Genomic DNA, 19,205 nt, shown 5'->3' with positions numbered 1-19,205 from the left:
TAGTGTTCCCTGAAAAAGTGATGGATTTTAGCTTGGCCATCTTTGTGTCAGTGCCATGACCTGAAGATTTCTACCTCCAGAGTTGGAACTCATTCCCGTAACTGTTATCTGAAGATTCTTGAGAATCTTCTTAGGAGCAGCAATTGCTCAGTGTTCTAGTCTGGGGCTGTATCATCTCCAGCTTCAGTTCCATCTCCCAGAAGCTTACCTGCATCTCATATGTTTGTCCTAAAATAGGATGAGCAAATTCTATTTGAGAACTTTTCTGGCATCTTCTTTATTTAGCAAATATTTAAAAAGTGACCATTGTGTTCCATGCACGGTGAAAGAGGCAGCAAGTATAGAAATATTTCTATTAAATGTTATCGGTGAGGGAGAAAAGAGTTACATATAAAGAGCCAGAGTTGAGGGAAGTTTTTTTGTTTAATTTTAATATATTAAAGATTAACTTGCTTATATATTAATACTCAACCAACTGAGAGAATTTAGTGAAATAAAATAGAAGAGGATAATAGATGTGTAATGCCCTTTCTTGAGGTGGGAGGAAAGGGGATCTCGAGCATAAATGAACAGGAATGTCTGAATAAATGCATTGGTTGGGTAGGGAAAGATAGTAGTGTGTGAATAAAATGGTAAAACAGCAGGAAATGGAACTATAGCTTTCTTTTCATATAGGGAATTGAAATTTATTTACTGAGGGTGATAGGCAGAAGTAGTAGTTTCATAGTTCCTGAAAATAGCTAAGGTTTGAAATAAGTACCGTATGAAATGTGAAAAGAGAGAGACTAGTAGGATTTGCATAAATGTTGTAAGAATTGATGAATCAACAGTGGCCTGCATTGGAAGAAAATGGAAGGGTCAAGAAATTGGAGGTTTTTACTGGGGCCAAGAAAAAGGTGGTTTGGGAGTGGGAGAAGTGGCAAGATGGAAGATTGAGGTCAGAGATAAGGATTGTGGAGATTCTGATGATGCCTATGGTGGAGAGGTTTTAGGTAATGAAAAGGTCCAGGTGTAGTCATTAGGACTGTAGCTGAGGGCAGTGGAAGTGAAGGTTGCGTTGGCAAGGAAGCCAAGGACACTCTAGGGCAGGGGTGCCCAATCTTTTGGCTTCCCTGGGCCACATTGGAAGAAGACTTGTCTTGGACCACAACTAAAATACACGAACACTTTTGATAGCTGATGAGCTAAAAAAAGAAGAAATCGCAAAAATATCTCATGGTGGTTTAAGAACGTGTTCGAATTTATGTTGGGCCACATTCAGAACCGTCCTGGGTGCAAGCTGGACAAGCTTGCTTTAGGGCCATTGTGGGTGATAGCAAGGTGTGGAGCGTCAGAGGAATCAACCCAAGTTGATGGCAGTGGAAGTGTTCAGTCAGATGTTACTAGCCCCAAGGAAATCGGACTTTAGATTATAACATAGATGAATAATATGGAAATAAGAATGAGGGAGATAAGATAGAACAGAGTTTAAATCTAAGTTAAAGAACCATGGTCAACTTACAGAATTTTCCTAAACCTTAGCTCTCTCCTCAATAAAGAGGACATACCTCAAGTTACTGAGGATTAATTAAGTAATGCTTATAAATGTTTAGCACAGTGCCTGGCTCAAGAATTTGACCATAGTTTAAGATTACAGGAGTACTAGAGGTCTTTGTAAAATGGTTCTGGGAGAATGGGTGAGAAGGTCAGTGCATAGAGCAGGTTTGGAATGAGAATAGGAGGAAATGTAAACAGTTGGGGAAGTTTGTGTTTCAAATGGAATTCTGTTACCTGTGTCTGACCTACTTAACCCTTCCTCTCAGGACCCTTGGATTTGTCTTGATTGTGGTTTCCTTAGTCTCCTTTCCTCCCTCAATTCAGTGTGTATTTACTATAGCCGAATATTCTACAAACCTCTTCTTTTTATTTAGGGGATATAAAAAAATCTTCTTCTTTTTTTTTTTTAATAATGATGTTCTATTTTTCTTTTTTTACCCCAAGTTATTTATAAAAAGTTCTATTAAATATTTCAATTTAGTCTTTTAAAATAACTCTTTATTTTGAAATAATTTTAGACTTATAGAAGAATTGCAAAAATAGTATAGAGAATTCTTGTATACCTTTCACCGAACTACCTCTAATGTTTACATCTTATATAACATTAGTACAATTATTCAAACTAAGAATTGAATACTGAGACAATATTGCTAACTAAACTACAGACTTGCTTCAGATTTTGCCAGTTTCCCCACCCATGTCTTTTTTTTTCTTCCAGGATCTAATCCAGGATCACATCTTGCATTTATTTGTCATGTCTCCTTCAGTCAATGACAGTTCCTTATCTTTTATGAGCTTGATACTTTTGAAGAGTTATGGTTAGTTATTTTGTAGGGTGCTCTCAATTTGGGTTTGCCTGACTTTTTTTCCTTGTGATTAGATTGAGATATATTTTGGGATAAATACCACAGAGGTGATCACCCTTCTCATTATATCATAGCTGGAGGTTTGAAATATCAGTGTGTCCTATTATTTGTGGTGTTAGCCTGGACAACTTTGTTAAGGTGGCATCTGCCAGCTTCTTCCCTTGTAAAGTTAGTATTTTCCCTCTATAATTAAGGAGAAAAAGGATATCTGCACAGTCTTAAAGTATCTCCTCAATTTATTTTGCTTTTTATGTTATAATCTAATACTATCATTTTATTTTTCAAATTGTTCTAGTTTTGGCCACTTAACAGCTCTTGCAGTTTGGCTCATGTCCTTTTGACTTTCCTTCCTTCCTTCTTTCCTTCCTTCCTTCTCTTACTTTCTGATACCACATTAATTTGGTCTTTTTAATTCTAGTCTTTTTGGATGACATAGCTGTGTTCCCATGTATTGAATGAAAAAAAAAGTTTTCCAAGTATTGTACTTCTGAAATCTGTTCCTAGTGCTAGTCAGATCAGCGCAGTGATTCTGTTTAGGTATAGATTTTAATTAGAAAGTAATTGGCCAAAGGGAAACTATTTTTTTGATGTTGCAACTCAGTTTCCCCTGGCAAGCTGAGAGTGGTCCCCAACATATAGCAGTTCGATTTAACGATTTTTCGATTTTACAGTGGTGAAAACAACATGCATTCGGTAGAGACTGTACTTTGAATTTTGATCTTTTTCCTGGGCTAGCTATATGCAGTTTGACACTCTCTTGTGATGTGGGGCAGCAACCGAGAGCTGCAGCTCCCCTGTCAGCCATGCAATCGTTAGGCTGAACGACTGATTGTACTGTGTCCCCAGCATTTTTTGGATATTGTGCTTTGTGTGTTCGCATCCCTCCATGTCTACAAAATGTGCATCTGTGTATTCAAAATGTTATTATAAAATAGCATTTGTGTTAGATCATTTTGTCCAACTGTGGGCCAATGTAAGTGTTCTGAGCATGTTTAAGGGAGGCTAGGCTGAGCTGTGACATGCAGTAGGTTAGGTGTATTAAATGCATTTCTGCATTTCAATTTTTAATGGCTTTTTTGGGACATAACCCCATTGTAAGTTGAGCATCTGTATATTAAGGAGTACTATGAATGAGATAATTCATAATGTGTATTACTAACATATTAATAGAACTTTAACATCAAAAACAATAATATGCTCTTCAGAGAGATTAAAATTTTGAATAGGTGACTTGCCAAATGATGTTTTTGAATGTGATATATTCAGCCCAATAGCCAGTTGATAAGATTTTTCTATTTAAAGGGTAGAGATTTATTTCATATATCCATGGAAATTTTAACCTCATTCAGATTACTCACTGAGCCTTGTATTTATGTTTTCTTTGTATTTCCTGTTCAGTATTTTACCTATAATAGATATTTAATGAGATACGTACATATATCAGCATACTGATATATTGAGGTAAACGGCCATTTTAGAGCTGTTTTACAATCTGTGTCTGCAGTGTCATTTTGTACCTATGCAGTGTGGTAGCACAGTAAAACAGCGTGTTTTACTGACCTGTGTTTGAACGGAAGGAGGAGTTAATACACAATAGTTTATATTGCCTTTTTTTTAAGGTCAGCTATGTGTGTTTCTATATTTATTCTGTTCAATTTGAAAGAAGTCTTATTTTAATATCAAGTAAATTATTTTCAGATGATATAGTAGGTACTGTTAGTACCCCCTCCCAGCTCCTTTTTACCAGGCTGGTGCACCCATGCCCCAGGTGATGAGTGCTGGCTTCTAATGGCTTATAGATGCCCCTTTCTTCAGAGATTTGCCCTCATCAGATATAGGATTCTGCAGCTGATGACTGACTTGAGGTTGTTGAGGCTGGTTTCTGCTACCAGGCTATCCTGACTGTGGTGCATCTCAGGGTGAAGTGAGAATCCACCAGAGGCCACCTTTAGTATGTCTTTTTTCCTCTTCTGTCTTACCTCCTTTACTTTCTTATCCTGAGAGCAGCCCCACCTGCATCTGAATCCCTGTTTCAGGCTCTGCTTTTAAGGGAACCTGACCTTAGATAATGGAGATACAACATGATAATTTTGAGGAAATATGAACTAAGAAACATAAAAAATGATAACTTGCTCACTTATCCCCCACTGACCTTCACCAAGTCCAGTTTCTTAGATAGCCTTAGGAGGTGCTTAACCCCTCTTGAATTGCAACATAAAATATGGATATGCGTTTTTTAGGAAAAAAAGTTCCCAATAAATTTTCTAAGGACTTCGTGACCCCCAGAAGTTAAGTGCCACTGCCTCATGGAGTTTTCTTCTTTCAGCCTTGTTTCCCATAAATAGAAATTCAAAATATATTCTAATAATACCGTACCCCTTATGCTTTCATGCGTATTTTCTCTCTACTGCCCCCTTATTTCTCTCTCTCTCTCTCTTTTTTTTTTTTTTCTTTTTTAAAGGGCAGAGCTTTTCTTACTCTTGCAAATGCCATTTCCTCCTGGACATATGGAGAATGACCTGTTAGATGAAGTTACATGCCTAGTGGGTCTCCCACAAAAGTTTAGGGTGTTATGTAATTGATTCCAAACTTTTGTAGTATTGTCTTAGTCCATTTTTATGTTGCCATAAAGGAATACCTGAGGCTGAATAATTTTAAAAAGAGGTTTATTTGGCTGTCAGTTCTGCAAGCTGTATAAGAAACATGGGACCAGCATCTGCTTTTGGTGAGGGCCTCAGGGAGCTTCCACTCATGATGAAAGACAAGAAAGAGCTGGTGTGTGCAGAGATCACATGGTGAGAGAGGAGGCAAGAGAGAGGGTGGTGGGGAGCTTCCAAACTCTTATAAACAGACTGCTCTCATGGGAATTAATAGGGCAAGAACTCAATCGCCCCCACCCTAGGAAGGTCATTAATCTATTCATGAGGGAGCTGCACCCATGACCCAGACACCTCCCACTAGGCCCTACTTCCAACATTGGGGATCGAATTTAAATATGAGATTTGCATGGGACAACATCCAAATTAGAGCAGGTATTATTTGTTTCCTTTTTGTTTTTTATACTAGGACTGTCATCATACTTTTGTCAGGAAGGCAAGTGCCATATTTAGGCAAAAGAGGTGGGATAAACCAGAGGAAGCAGCTGGGAGAACTTTGGGTTTCTCCCTTAATTCCAGATGTATCACTGTACTAGTCAGAGTTCTCCAGAGAAACAGAACCAATAGGATGTCCGCCTGTCTATACGAGAGGGGATTTATTAGGAGAACTGGCTCACATGATTATAAAGGGCAAGAAGTCCTACAGTATGCTATCTGCAAGCTGGAGAACCAGGAAAGTCAGCAGCGTGGCTCAGTTAAGGTCCCAAGTTTTCAAAACCAGGGAAGTTGTTGGTGAAACTCAGTTGGAGGCTGAGGTGGCTTTAAGGCCTGAGAACTCCAGGGAGAGTGCCACTGGTGGAAGTCCCAGGGCCCAAAGCTTGAAGAACCTGGAGTTCTGATGTCCAAGGGCAGAAGAAGTTTGTCTCAGCTCCAGAAGAGAGAGGGAGACTTAGCCTTTCTTCTGCCTTTTTGTTCTATCCAGGCTTTCAGCTGATTAGATGGTGCCTGCCCACACTGAGGGCGGATCTTCCTTACTGACTTACAGTCCACTGATTCAGTGCCAATCTCTTCTGAAAGACATACCTAGAGATAATGCTTTACCAGCTATGCGGGTATACTTTAAGCCAGAAGACTAACCTAAAATTAACCATCACACCTAAAATTAACCAACCCCCCAAAATAACCATCACAACCACTTTTGTGTATGAACTGGTGTTATCATGAAGATGTCTTTCCAAAAAGAAAGCAGAGGCCTTTTTGAAAAATTCTTTCTACTACTCACCTTGAAATTTTATTTCAATTTCAGCCATAACTAAAGGGCTTTCTGTTTTTTGGGATTCTGTATATATTAAGTATTTTAATTTACTAAAGAGACTGGGTAATGTTTGGCCATTAGCCTGAAAATAAAAATAAAGTGAATAATTTAAAACAGAATTTTCCAGTGCTCTCAGATTCCCCCACGTTTTATAACAATTATCCCCTAACTATCTCGTTACTTTCTTCCAGTGAAATTCTTTGTGGATAATGTTACCTATGTTCATACATTAAGAAAATCAATATGTCTTACTCTACTATATGATAAAATATGTATTTCAATTTAAACAATTGGCCATGACTACTCAAGAAGGTATAGTAAATTCACACTCTTGAATCTCTGCTTCATACCTCTGTGAGTACAGCAGTGGCATTGTAGGTTGGTAGATTGATATAGTTGTGCTATTTTGGGGATTCACATACCACAGACAGTATTTCCCTGGGATACCTACATTTCAGAAATGAAGCACAACTGTTGGTAAAGCTTAAAAAAAGCAGAGTGTAACTATAATTTACAGAATAGTTTGATTCTTGGAAAATTCAGTAAAGTAAAACTATGCAATACAAAGTATTTAATATGTAATAATTTTACATTTTACATCTATTTCTGGAATAGGAGACTGGCAGAACATGTTTTCTAGTCACAACCCTGCTGATCAAAACCGAAACTGGTCGAGACAGACTAGAATATTTAAAAAAAAAAACAAAAAACAGCAATAACTGGCAATTGGGACAAAAGCAATCCCTAGCTGCCCTCATTAATTAGCATAAGACACTCTCACTAGCACCATGACAATTTACAAATGCCATGGCAATGGCCCAGAAGTTACCACCTCTTTCCTAGAAAATTCTAAATAACCCACCCCTTAATTTACATTGACCCACCCCCTAATTTGCATATAGCTAAGTGAGTTTAAGTGAGTATAATTACAATTGCCAAGGGCCCATACATTGCTGACTCTGAGCACACTGCCTATGAGTTAGCCCTGCTCTGCAAGGAGCAGCACCATTCGATAAAAGGTTGCTGTGTAACACCACCATCTTGCCTTTGAATTCTTTCTATGATGAAGCCATGAGCCCCACTGGGCTAAGCACCAAATTTGGGGCTCACCTGTCCTGCAACAGTTCCATTGAATTAGAGTCTAGGCTTAGTTAAGGATGATTCTTTCTCTCTCTCTTTTTTAGGTGTGTGAATCTCTCTGTGGGGCACAAGGTAGTTTTTACTGTACAGGTCAAACTGTGATGCTACCCCTGTAAATGCTGGTAGCATCACCTCAATTATTGTGACAACTAACATGCCTCCAGAAGTTTCCAAAATTTCCAAAATGCTTCGTATGTCATATTAAGGCCTATTGAGCCTTCTCTCACTAGCTTAGAGAAAAAAATGAAACAAAACAAACACTTATTCACATAACAGGGTGTTTGTGTTTCTAACTAGAACAGCAAAAGTGACATTGCCAATTACTACCTTTTATCGTAGTGTCAAATGGAACAGTTTCTAAGATCTTAAATATTTCTATCAAGGTAAAATGAAGGGAATTTTGATTTTTAAGTGCTCGAAGGGTTTGGTAGCCAAGAATTGAGTCAGCTAAAGGCATAAACTACAGCGTTTGATGAATGTAGCACCCTTATAAAATCTGTAAGAAATTTAACTTGCTAGGTTCCATAGGTGATCCAAAGTCCTGAATTTTATGGATCCATTCTGAGTAGATACAAAGTTTATATACATTCAGATATTTTACATTGCACATCACAAATGACTCAGGGCTAAGTTCGCGAGGAAATTCATTTGAGCTGCCCTTCTCCTTTAGCCATTTCTGTCTTACCTCAGGTGCCCTTTCCTTTGCCAGAATAGCCTCTTACTTCAGCAGCTTAATCAAGAGCAATTCATATATTTATGTGGATATATACCTGACTTGAATTTTTAGTCAAAATTAAGCTTGTAGCAAGATCTTGGTTACTTAAACCCTTATTTTGGTTGGTGCTGTTGAGAAATGTTCAATTTTATGTGGTAGCTGTTTGTATAAGTACAACTTTTATGTAATTTAGAACATTCAATAAATTAGTTAACATTTTTGATAAGAGTAGGGAAAAGACAAAACTATAAAGTGCTTTGTCTTTTGCTGGAATCAGTACTGGATATTTGATATGTGCTTGTGGCTATCAGAATCTGAAAACTGGTTGGTTTATTTACTTTTTAATTTTTATGACACACAGGGCAGCTCTTTCAAAGCAGTGCAAGATAGCTTCAGGTGCAGCTGTTGTAAAAATAAATAAATATATTGAAATTGTGAATCCTAATGACCTTATGAATGGCAGAAATCTGCAACTGTCTAATTATCTATAGTGATGTGAATATAATTTTATTTGCCTGCTGTGAATTTTAAAAGTTCTTTTGGTAAGTGTTTTACCTGTTAAAATGATCTAGAATACTTTCTTCTCTCCCTCTCCACCTCTTTTCTCTCTCCTTCCTTCAGGCAGAACTACACGTAAATCATTCCAAAACAATTAATGCTGCTTTAGTCACAAATTATTGATTTTTCCATTCGTAGTGCATGTAGAATTGCTGCTCTACTTAGATTCTAAAATGAGGCATTTTAATTGTGTTTTCCAGGAAGATATGAATTTAAATGAAGATAAAAAGGCACCATTGCGGGAAAAGGACTTCAGTATCAAAAAAGAAATGGTGATGCAGTACATTAATACTGCTTCTAAGACAGTAAGTAAAACTGTCAAGTTGAAAAATACTGCCGAATATGTTTTAATATGGAAAACAACACATTTTTCTAATGAAGTGCTTAAGTTTGTGGGCAACTGTAATCAGAGGGCTTCTGAATGTATAATTAAGGGCACAAGTGTATTATACATTTGTTTAAATTAAAAATATTTCTTAAAACTTTTAAGCTGCTTGTGTTTTTTAGCTAGTTACATTGCTAAGAAACACTGTGGGGGGTCTACTCTGTCACCTTTCCTTGTTAGTGAATTAATATAGTCATTGATTTTTAATGTCACTTATAAATCACAGTGATATCTGCATTATAGAAAAGTGAGACCGATTTTACTCTGTCTACATCAAGGTACATAATAGTGGCTTAGAAGTGTCTTTAATGTGAGTCTCCGTATGAATAAAATTATCTTGTAACAAATTATAAATGTTGGTATTGAAAGGAGCATTAGGCCTCTACATGGCTGCCAATTTTCTAGAGAAACATGAAATATGTGGGTGGAAGTAATGACTAAATGTCTAAGAAACCATGACTGGCACACAGAATCAATTGCATTTATTTCATGGAAAACAAATGAGCTTGACTAGTCATATACAAACTGTGAATAAATGGATTGGATGAAAATAGAAAATGGAAGCCAATGAAGAAGCCATCAGTAGAAAGACAGTGGAAAATGATTTTGGCTCAATTTACAACAGAATTGGATTAGGAAAAAGTAGCTTAACACACTAGTTTTCCTTGGGTATTTTAACCTAAGTTCAGGCTACAAGAACGTAAGTTATTTATACTTTAACTCCATTTATCTGCTAGACCAGTCATTGACTCTGACGCATTTCTTTTGGAAGAAAGACACAAGTGATGTTTAATTTTTAAACATGTCTCATGTTTTGGCAGCTTGCTCTTCAGGTATAGAAATCACTGTGAGTACTGTGATTTTTTTAGCGGCACTTTTTTTTTTTTTCTTTTGAGACAGAGTCTCACTCTGTCAACTAGGCTGGAGTGCAGTGGCGCCATCTGGGCTCACTGCAAGCTCCGCCTCCTGGGTTCACGCCATTCTCCTGTCTCAGCCTCCGGAGTAGCTGGGACTACAGGCGCCCGCCATCACGCCTGGTAATTTTTTGTGTTTTTATTAGAGACGGGGGTTTCACCGTGTTAGCCAGGATGGTCTCGATCTCCTGACCTCGTGATCCGTCCGCCTTGGCCTCCCAAAGTGCTGGGATTAACAGGCGTGAGCCACGGCGCCCGGCCTTTTTTTTTTTTTTAGCTCTTTATATAGATGGGCTCTGTATCCTGCTACTGTAATACTGATACTAATTGCCTTTGTCCTTTAATGATACTTATATATCACAAATTGGTATTGGGGGTTTAAGAGTCAGAGCTCTGGTGTTTTGGATCTGCTTATGTATCTCTGCTTGACCTTGGAAATCTTATTTTACCTCTTTGATTCTCAATTTCCTTACCATAAAATGGGAATACCTACATAGTGGACTCATTATCAGAGTTAAATGGGCAGGTATGGTGGTTTGAGAAGTCAAGGTGGGAGGACCTCTTGAGGCCAGGAGTTTGAGAGCAGCCTGGAGAACATAGCGAGACTTTGTCTCAACCAGAAAAAGAAATTAGCTGGATGTGGTGATGAGAGTCTATAGTCCTGGCTACTTGGGAGGCTGAGGTGGGAGGATTGCTTGAACCCAGGAGTTTGAGGCTGCAGTGAACTTCGATCACATCACTGTACTCCAGCCTGGATGACAGAGTGAGACCCTGTCTCTAAAATAATAATAAAAACAAAATTAAATTGTTTATTTCATGATTAGAACACATCATATTTTATGACTGGTGACTGCCTCTTGTGGTAGCAGTGGTAGTAGCAATAGTTTGTTTTTCTTTGTAATTTGTTTTTTGTTCTTGTTATTGTGATCATTATACCATAATTTAAAATATAGAGAAAAGTACATCAGTAAAAATACAGATTTACTATTTGTAAGTTCACATTTTTAAGGCTTTTTTTTAGTTGTTGTTTTTTAAGTGTCTATAAGACCAGGTGTGGTGGCTCATGCCTGTAATTCCAGCACCTTGGGAGGCAGATCTCTTGAGCCCAGGAGTTCGAGACCAGCCTGGGCAACATAGTAAGGCCCTGTCTTGACAAAAGATATAAAAATTAGCTGGGTGTGGTGGCATGTGCCTGTAGTCCCAGCTACTCAGGAGGCTGACGTGGGAGGATTGCTTGAGCCCGTAAGGCAGAGGTTGCAATGAGCCGAGATCACACCACTGCAGGTCAGGCAGCATTTTAGGCACTAGAGATGGTGTGTGACGATAGTCTATCACTGCATCCTATGAAGCAGCACTGGATGTACATAACAGAAACACATAAACATATGTGTAATAGGAGGTGAAATGTGATGTGGAAAAAAAATAACAGACTGGTGAGTATAGATAGTGTTCATGTTTTGTGTAGTCAGTGAAGACTAACCCTGTTAGGGAATTGTAAATCTAACAAGTAGGAATTCATTTAATATAATTATAAGAGATACGACATCAGTTAGAACTGGTTTAGAAAACCTTGGCGTGATAGTTCGTATTAATTCTTGAATTTGAGATAATAAACATAATTTTAAGAAACAAACTGTTTTGAACTTTGTTATGTGGATCTGTTTCAGTTTGCATTCACTGATTTTCAACTTTAATCCTCTAATCATTTTGGACTAAGGTTGAAATTTGTTTACCAGAATTAGGTAATTAAATTATCAGGATTGAAATAGATTAGTTATCTAAAGTGTGATTACAGCATTGAATCATTTAATTAGTGTGTGGAGGATCATGGCTTTTCCTAGGAAGGTTCTGAATAATTTGGCAGATGGTTAACATTCTAGAAAGTTCAAGCTGGCCAGTCATTTATTTTTGCTCTGGAAGTAGAAACACATTTTATTAACTCTAGGGTACAGACTTTGTCATGCCACTTTATTTATATTAATGACTATTGAAAAAGTTACTCTGAAAAGAACAGAATCAAAGTTCATAGATACATTGTTCTACAAAGGATATGAAAAGGATACAGGATAAAAAAGATATACTTTTTTTATGGTTTTAGGCTTAGAATTGCTTCGAGATTCTCTTTTTTGGGTAAGCATTAATATTATTTTTTGGAAAATAGTACTGATGTCTAACATTGTATGCTTTGAAAATACTTAACCCTCAAAGTATTAACCCTCAAAGTAGGCCTAACATAGATAAGGTTGGTTTTTAGAATAAAAAAAAAAATGCCACCAATCAAACTAGGTTGTTTCTAAGACGTTATTAAGTTTGAATTTAGGTGGCACAAGAATAAAACTGAATTTGTGCAGTTAGGAAGGATTATTACAATTTTATTAAGCAAGTGTCGTATTTAGAAGCAGAAAATACCAGATTTACATTTTTCTAACTTCCAGGGCATGGGAACGTGATCCAGATTTGTCCAGTACACTCTGGTGGGCAATTCCACTTCGGGGTTTTTGAGAAAGGTTTCCCTCCCTCATGAAAGGATCCAGAGTTGGAGAGCCACTTTGTTCCGCCATTGGATGTGATTGTGAGAGGTTGTACGGTGCTTGATGTCACAGAGCTGCTTCTCTGGCTTAATGCATTCCTGCCCCTAGACTCTTCATTATGTGAAGTGATGCAGGTTCTCATGGAAGCTGCTCCGAGTTTTTTCTTTGCTGCTGTTAAGAGTCCTGATATACCATCCACATGCATTTTTGCCTGTGCTGGATCTTTAATTCTAATTCATTCTGGAAATTACTGTTTCCATTCAAAGGAGCATCCTTAAGATGCTCCCCTCACTTAGTGTGGGCTCACTCATAGCATAGATGAGAGAGGTACTACAAGGCACTGTGCCCATTCTATGGTAAATGACTCAACTCAGATGTTTAACAGCAAGTTTATTGGAGAAAATGTCTTTTAAGAAGAATATATAGACTTGACTTGTTAGATCACGTAGCTGGAGGGTAAGACTGTGACGCAGTTAGTGGTAAAGACCTTGATAGCAGGATGTGATGTGATAGGCCAAATGGAAGAGGATCCATAGTTTCCAATAAATGTAAGAACAAGAAAATTCTGGACCAGAACAGAGAATGCTCTTGTTAACCACAACTGCCTGAGGATTTTCATTATTTTTAAAAATAAAAAAGAATTAGAAATTAATATACAAATCTATTATATACATATAGATGTATTTAATAGTAATGCTTAACCTTGAGTATAGTTCTCATTCTTTATTAGGGTTTGATTATTTTTAATCTTATCTTCCCTTAGAAAGCTTAAAGTACTCCATCAGATACTGTTAAAAGATGATTTCTGTAGTCAAGCTTCTTATGTTTGGGTGGACAAACCAAGCATAGAAGATATATCCTAATAGAGTTGCTGACTTCACTTAGTTTTCTTTTTCCTCTTTTCTCTTTGGGATGGTGCATCATACCTATGTCTGTGATAGAAGTGTTTATTAATGCTTATTTTCTTGTAGGTGCTTGACTTGTATTAAAGGTGAGCTGTTTCTGGATGTATTATTTCTGGATAATGTGCGAAAAATCTCATGATGGGGGTCATGGGAGACCATGGATTAATTTATACAATTAAAGTATGTGTTAAAAAGGATTCTTATTGATCTCAATCTATTCTGAACAAGATTTATATATTTTTTCTCTATCAATCACAAAGGGTTAGTAAAAATAAAATATATGGCTGAGTTTGGTGGCTTACGCCTGTAATCCTAGCACTTTGGGAGGCCGAGGCAGGTGGATCATTTGAGGTCAGGAGTTCCAGACCAGCCTGGCCAACATGGTGAAACCCTGTCTCTCCTAAAAATACAAAAATTAGCTGGGTGTGGTGTCACGCGCCTGTAATCCCAGCTATTCAGGAGGCTGAGGCAGGAGAATCGCTTGAACCCAGGAGGCGGAGGTTGCCATGAGCTGAGATCATGCCACTGCAGTACAGTCTGGGTGACAGAATGAGACCCTGCCCCCCTCCCTGCCCCCCAAAAATAAATATACATTGTACCTTTCCTATCTGTTGAGAGGAAGGAGTCTTCTATTTGCCGTTCTACTTTTAGGTTTGTCAGGGTAATCTGTGGCAATATGAAACTAGGGAAGTCCTGAGAGGCCAAAACCTATATTCCAGACAAGTGAAAGCAGACCCTTGAAAGGAGCAGAAGATTCTTGAAGGAGGCAGAGGCTCAGAGGGGCAGAGAGGGAGTAAGGATAGAGGGAAGGAGGACAAGTTTGAGAGATAGATAGGAAAGGAGAACCAAAAAGATGTCTGGTCCTTTGTGGGAAGGTGGGGTTTCTGGGAGAGATTTGGAGAGATATTTAAAGAGATTTTCGGGGGAATTTTGGTTTATGTTACGTAGTGCAGTATATTTATTGTGTCTGCAAGAATACTTAGTAGAGATAGACATTTGCTTATCAGTGCTTTGGGAGTTGTCTTTTTCCCCCAGTTAATTTTTGTAGGTCAAGATGATTGAACTGCTCAGACAGTTTAATTACCTACAGATTACAACTGGACTGCTACCTCTTAGCATGTTGCACCCCCCCGTCCCCCTCCCCCCGCCCTACTTTTTGGCTGTACCATTAGGTTTAGATAAAATGCTTTAAACATTTCTCTTTGAACTTTGTACTTCTAATTAAAAGCCCTTCTGAATGCACTAGCTAGGAATCAGAAGTTGTGATAGACTCCTCACCTCCGTTTTCCACATATCATTGGCATCTGTATTACAGCTGCATTAACATGCCCAGTTTAGGTGAGCTGATATCGAAGGATAGCCCAATCCCACATTTCTAAGATTCTTAATTAGAACATCCATTCTTTATTTCTATTTATGTTTTTGTTTTATCTTTTTGATTTTTTGGATCAAGAAGCAGAATTCCTCTTTTATAAATGCTCCTGAAAGTTTGCTAGCTCCTTCTTTTTCCCTGTCAAGCTGGTTTCCAACTGAATGTAAGGGCTATTCTGAGGCATTTATTAGAAAAGTTTTGGATAAAGTTTTTATTCTTTGAACGCTTCCTTAAGTATTACTGTAGTAGTTCTTCCTCAGACTTTTTAAATGTGAAAGTTAAATATTTATTACCAGAAGGTGTTCCAGAGTAGACTAAGTAAATTAAGGATCTGTCCTTAGGATTTGTTGAGATGTGGAAACCAAATAGTCCAACAGTAACTTTAATCTTAGGTTTTGACTATTCATTGTATATTACTGTTATGGTAGATTTTATTTGTGGAATTTTTTTTTTTCTTGAGAAACTGCTTTGTACTGCTTTGGTGAGTTTAAAATCTTTTTTCTGCATTTTTGTTAAGGATGACTTTGTTACACTGTCTTATTTAGCAGATATATTTAGTAGTAGTTCTTTATTTATTTATTTATTTTATTTAGGTCTGGAAGATATCTTATAGCATCTTTAAATTTTGCACATGAGGGAATGGTCCAAGGGAGTGTGTGACTTTCCCACATTAATGCCATAGCTAGGACTAGAAACTAGGGTTTTTGACTTAAAGAAAAGAAAAAAACCGTTTGTCGAATAAAAATAGTTATAGAAAACATCGAAAAACAAATGTGTAGCTTAATGAATTATCATAAGGAGAACACCACACAGATAAGTAAATAGAACCTTGCCAGTCATCCTGGAAAGCCCTCCATCTGCCCTGTCCCACGCTAAAACCTTTCTTCAGTTTTGTGTGTATTTTAGCCTAAAAGTAATCACCATCTTGACTTTTATGGGAATCACTTCCTTGAGTTTCTTTCTAGTTTTATCACTCAAAAGTGCATCTGCGGACTATAGTATATTCTTCTTTCTTTCTTTCTGTCTATCTATCTGTCTATCTATCTATCTATCTATCTATCTATCTATCTCAAAAGTGCATCCTCAGACTATAGTTTATCCATCCATCCATCCATCCATCTGTCCATCCATAGGGTCTTGCTCTGTTACCCAGGCTGGAGTGCAGTAGTGATCATAGCTCACTGTAATACTGAACTCCTGGGCTCAAGTGATCCTCCCACCTCAGCCTTCCAGAGTGCTGGGATTATAGGCATGTACCACCGTGCTTTGCCTTTATTTATTTTAAATTTTTTTTTTGAGAGGGAGTCCCTGGGTCTATTCTGTCCAATCACTGTTGAAGCAAGTGATAGATCCATGGGGGCTACAAATGCGCTACTGTTGCTTATATTTTAAAATTTGGAATGTCTCTATGTCTTGTTTAATCTTCAGTTATTTTATCCAGGACATTCTGAATTTCACTGATACGTATATTTGTGGTAAAGTTAACGTGTTTTCCTATCCTCTGTATTTCCTGCACAGAGACAGCTAGATCTAGAGGCATGATCAGACTCAGGTTTCATCTCTTTACCAAGATCATAAGAAGTATTATATTCTTTCATTAATATCTAGTTTGCAGTTAGAATTCTGTAATTTCATTTTCATTTATTGGGATACTTTTACAAAGAGACATCTCTCAAATACTGTTTGGTTAGCCAGTGATATAGGAAATTTAGGATAAATGCTTGATTCTTTTCCTTTATTTGCCAGCTTTCAATATATTGATTTCATTCTCTATCATTCTCTGAAGATGATCAATCATTTTTAATATCATTAAAAATTTATGCATTACAATTATTTTTAGTGAAGATCAAATTGTCCCATCTTTGGCTATTGGGACTTGTCTAGTTGGCTCCTAGTCATTTTGATCTGATGATCAAGCTCCTCCTCTAGAATATTTATCCCGCTAGACCTGGTATCAGTTGACTCTTTCCTTTAGTGTGGGGAATGATATTTCAAAGTTTACAAGCTGAGGGCCAAGGATACTTACTGTTCTTTTTGTTTAATTACTGTTTTTAGTGTAGAAATAGAAAGCTAAAAAAGCGTGTGTGGATGTGTATGTAAAAAGTTTTTATTTTGCACGTGTTCTGTCTCCAACTGCTATTTTTGTCCTACTATGTCGACATTGACTAAGCATATAGCCATTACATTTCACACTCTTCCTTTTAGTTCTCATTTAGTTTTAACCTCATTTAGTAACTATATTTGAATGCTCACCACGGTCCTTATGTTATTTCTGCAGACTTTTTGTTTGTCTGAAGTTTGTTCTTTAGTGGATTCCACTGAAGGACTCATGGAAAGAGTATTTCCTGAGTTTTGCATGTTGGTAGTAGTATATGCCCTTTATTGTTTAGTCAGCTTTGTTGGATATAAAATGCTTGGCTCACATATTTTTTTTGCTTAGGATCTTGAATAATACTATAGGATCTTGAATAATACTATTTTTTTTTCTAGCATAAAGCTTAATGGCATTGTTGTCAAAAGGTCAGCCGATAACTAACTTTTAGTTATAAATTAATGTCTTTCTCTGGGATATGTGAGTTAGGATTATCAAGTATGCAGTATGCTCTTTTTCTTTTTTTCTTAAATTTCTTTTTCTTTCATTGATGTGTTCTAGTTTTTTGCTTTGGTTTTCTTTTTCATGGATTCTGTTATCTGTATGTTGGATTTTTGTCTATCTTTAATATGTCATCTTCTCCCAAATGCTTTTTATCTTATTCTTTATTTCTTTTTAAGTTTTAAAAATTTTATTTATTTCATGTCTGCATTCTCTTATGACATTATGTTTATTCTTGTGTTTCTTGTTTTTATTTCTGAAATGATTTTTTTATTTCTATTTTTTTCTTGAATTCTCTCACTGCATTTTTGAGTGTGTCTTAGTCCACTTTAAATATTTTTTCATGTCTTATATATTCTCTTAATGTCTGTTAGCTCACTTTGAAATTGTAAGTTACAATTTGATTTATGGGTTTGTCTTTGAGGTGTCTTTCATCTTTTACAGGAATTCTGCTCAATTTTGATTTCACTTTCAGCACTTTCTCTTCAATGTAGGATCCTGTTCTGGAAGGAGCTCTGGCAACTCATGGGACATTGAGTGCTCCAGCCCCTTCAGATCTTTTCTGGGCCTCTTGTAGTCACTCATACTCCTTCCAGTTTCAACTGCTGCTTTCAAATTGGCCTGTCCAATGGCTATCTCTGGGCCATTTTGGAGTTATCTTGTTTTCATGTTCATTAGCTACTCTGTTGCCTCCCTTTGGTTCTTCCCATACACGTATTGCTACTGTGCGGATTTGTGGCTGTTGGTGGTTTGTCTTCAACCTCCTGTAGTTTGAGGATTGTTGAGAAGGTACTTTGCCACTCAATATTGTTGGGTGTTTGATTTTGCTACTTAGTTATTTTGTCTTTTTTTGTGGGAGATCAGGGAGTTTTCAAAACTGTATTGCTGCTGCCATCTGCCTAGATCCTCTAGTCTTCTGATTTTGAATCTCATATTCTTTTCTTTATTCTATGTCAGTTTATGTCTGGTTAAAAAACAATTCAGGGTTATTAGCACCCCCCTGCCCTATCTATTAGGGTAGAAAATAATGACATTTTTCTATGTAACTTTTAGCTGTTAGCTCTTGGTTTTGCTGTTATTTCATCCATATACTTTCATTAAACCTCTTAATGGTCCATGACCTACAAATAGTTTTAAGCTTAATTTCTACGCTATGCTTATGCAGTGTTATCATTTCCTTATGTAGTTTCAGTAAGTTATGCGGGATGCATCCCTTTCTGAATCCCATTGATAGTTGGGAAATTCAGACTGCCTTTCAGTACTATACCCCACCCCTGGAAAAATAGGTCTCATCTGCTTGTATACGTCTATAAATTAGTGAGTGTGTTAAATCTATCACAGCATGAAATCACTTCAAGCACTGTGAAAGACTATCTTAAAGAATTTAAATTGATTGCAGATGTTAGTGCAATTAAGCAGGCCTGATGAGCTCAGAATCATGTTTCTCAGATTTGAATATGAATGCGTTTTTAAAAAGTATAGTGATGTACTCCATGTAAATGGAGTTCATAGGCATCTAAGAGTTTTTATCACCTTCTGTTTTAAAATGGCTCAGTAATGTGAAAAGTGATGTGTGACCCCTTGTGCAGATACTTGTATTACTTTGGATAAATATGTATTATTTGTCTTAAGTATATAGAGTTGACACTGAATGATTATTTCCTTTATTAATTCATTTGTCTACTGATTAGTTTGTCTACCTTTTGTGCCTATAATTCATTTAAAAATTATCCTATAGACAGAAAATGTAATGTTATTTCATTCCATTTTTAAGAAAA

At 36.9% G+C, this 19,205-nt stretch overlaps 1 protein-coding gene across 3 annotated transcripts in view; it reads left to right on the top strand.

The window, feature by feature from the left end:
• DIAPH3 (diaphanous related formin 3) overlaps positions 1-19,205 on the top strand; it is a 485,256-nt gene that overhangs the window by 61,989 nt on the left and 404,062 nt on the right. For all 3 annotated transcript variants that reach the window (NM_001374211.1, XM_054528709.2, XM_054528710.2), the window contains 1 exon segment: positions 8,928-9,032. In NM_001374211.1, coding sequence (NP_001361140.1) covers positions 8,928-9,032 — 105 coding nt within the window.

The sequence above is a fragment of the Pongo abelii genome, chromosome 14, assembly GCF_028885655.2.
Source record: "Pongo abelii isolate AG06213 chromosome 14, NHGRI_mPonAbe1-v2.0_pri, whole genome shotgun sequence".
In the NCBI taxonomy this organism is placed as follows: domain Eukaryota; kingdom Metazoa; phylum Chordata; class Mammalia; order Primates; family Hominidae; genus Pongo; species Pongo abelii.
Note: the sequence above shows the minus strand (reverse complement) of the source record. Positions and strands in the feature narration are given on the sequence as shown.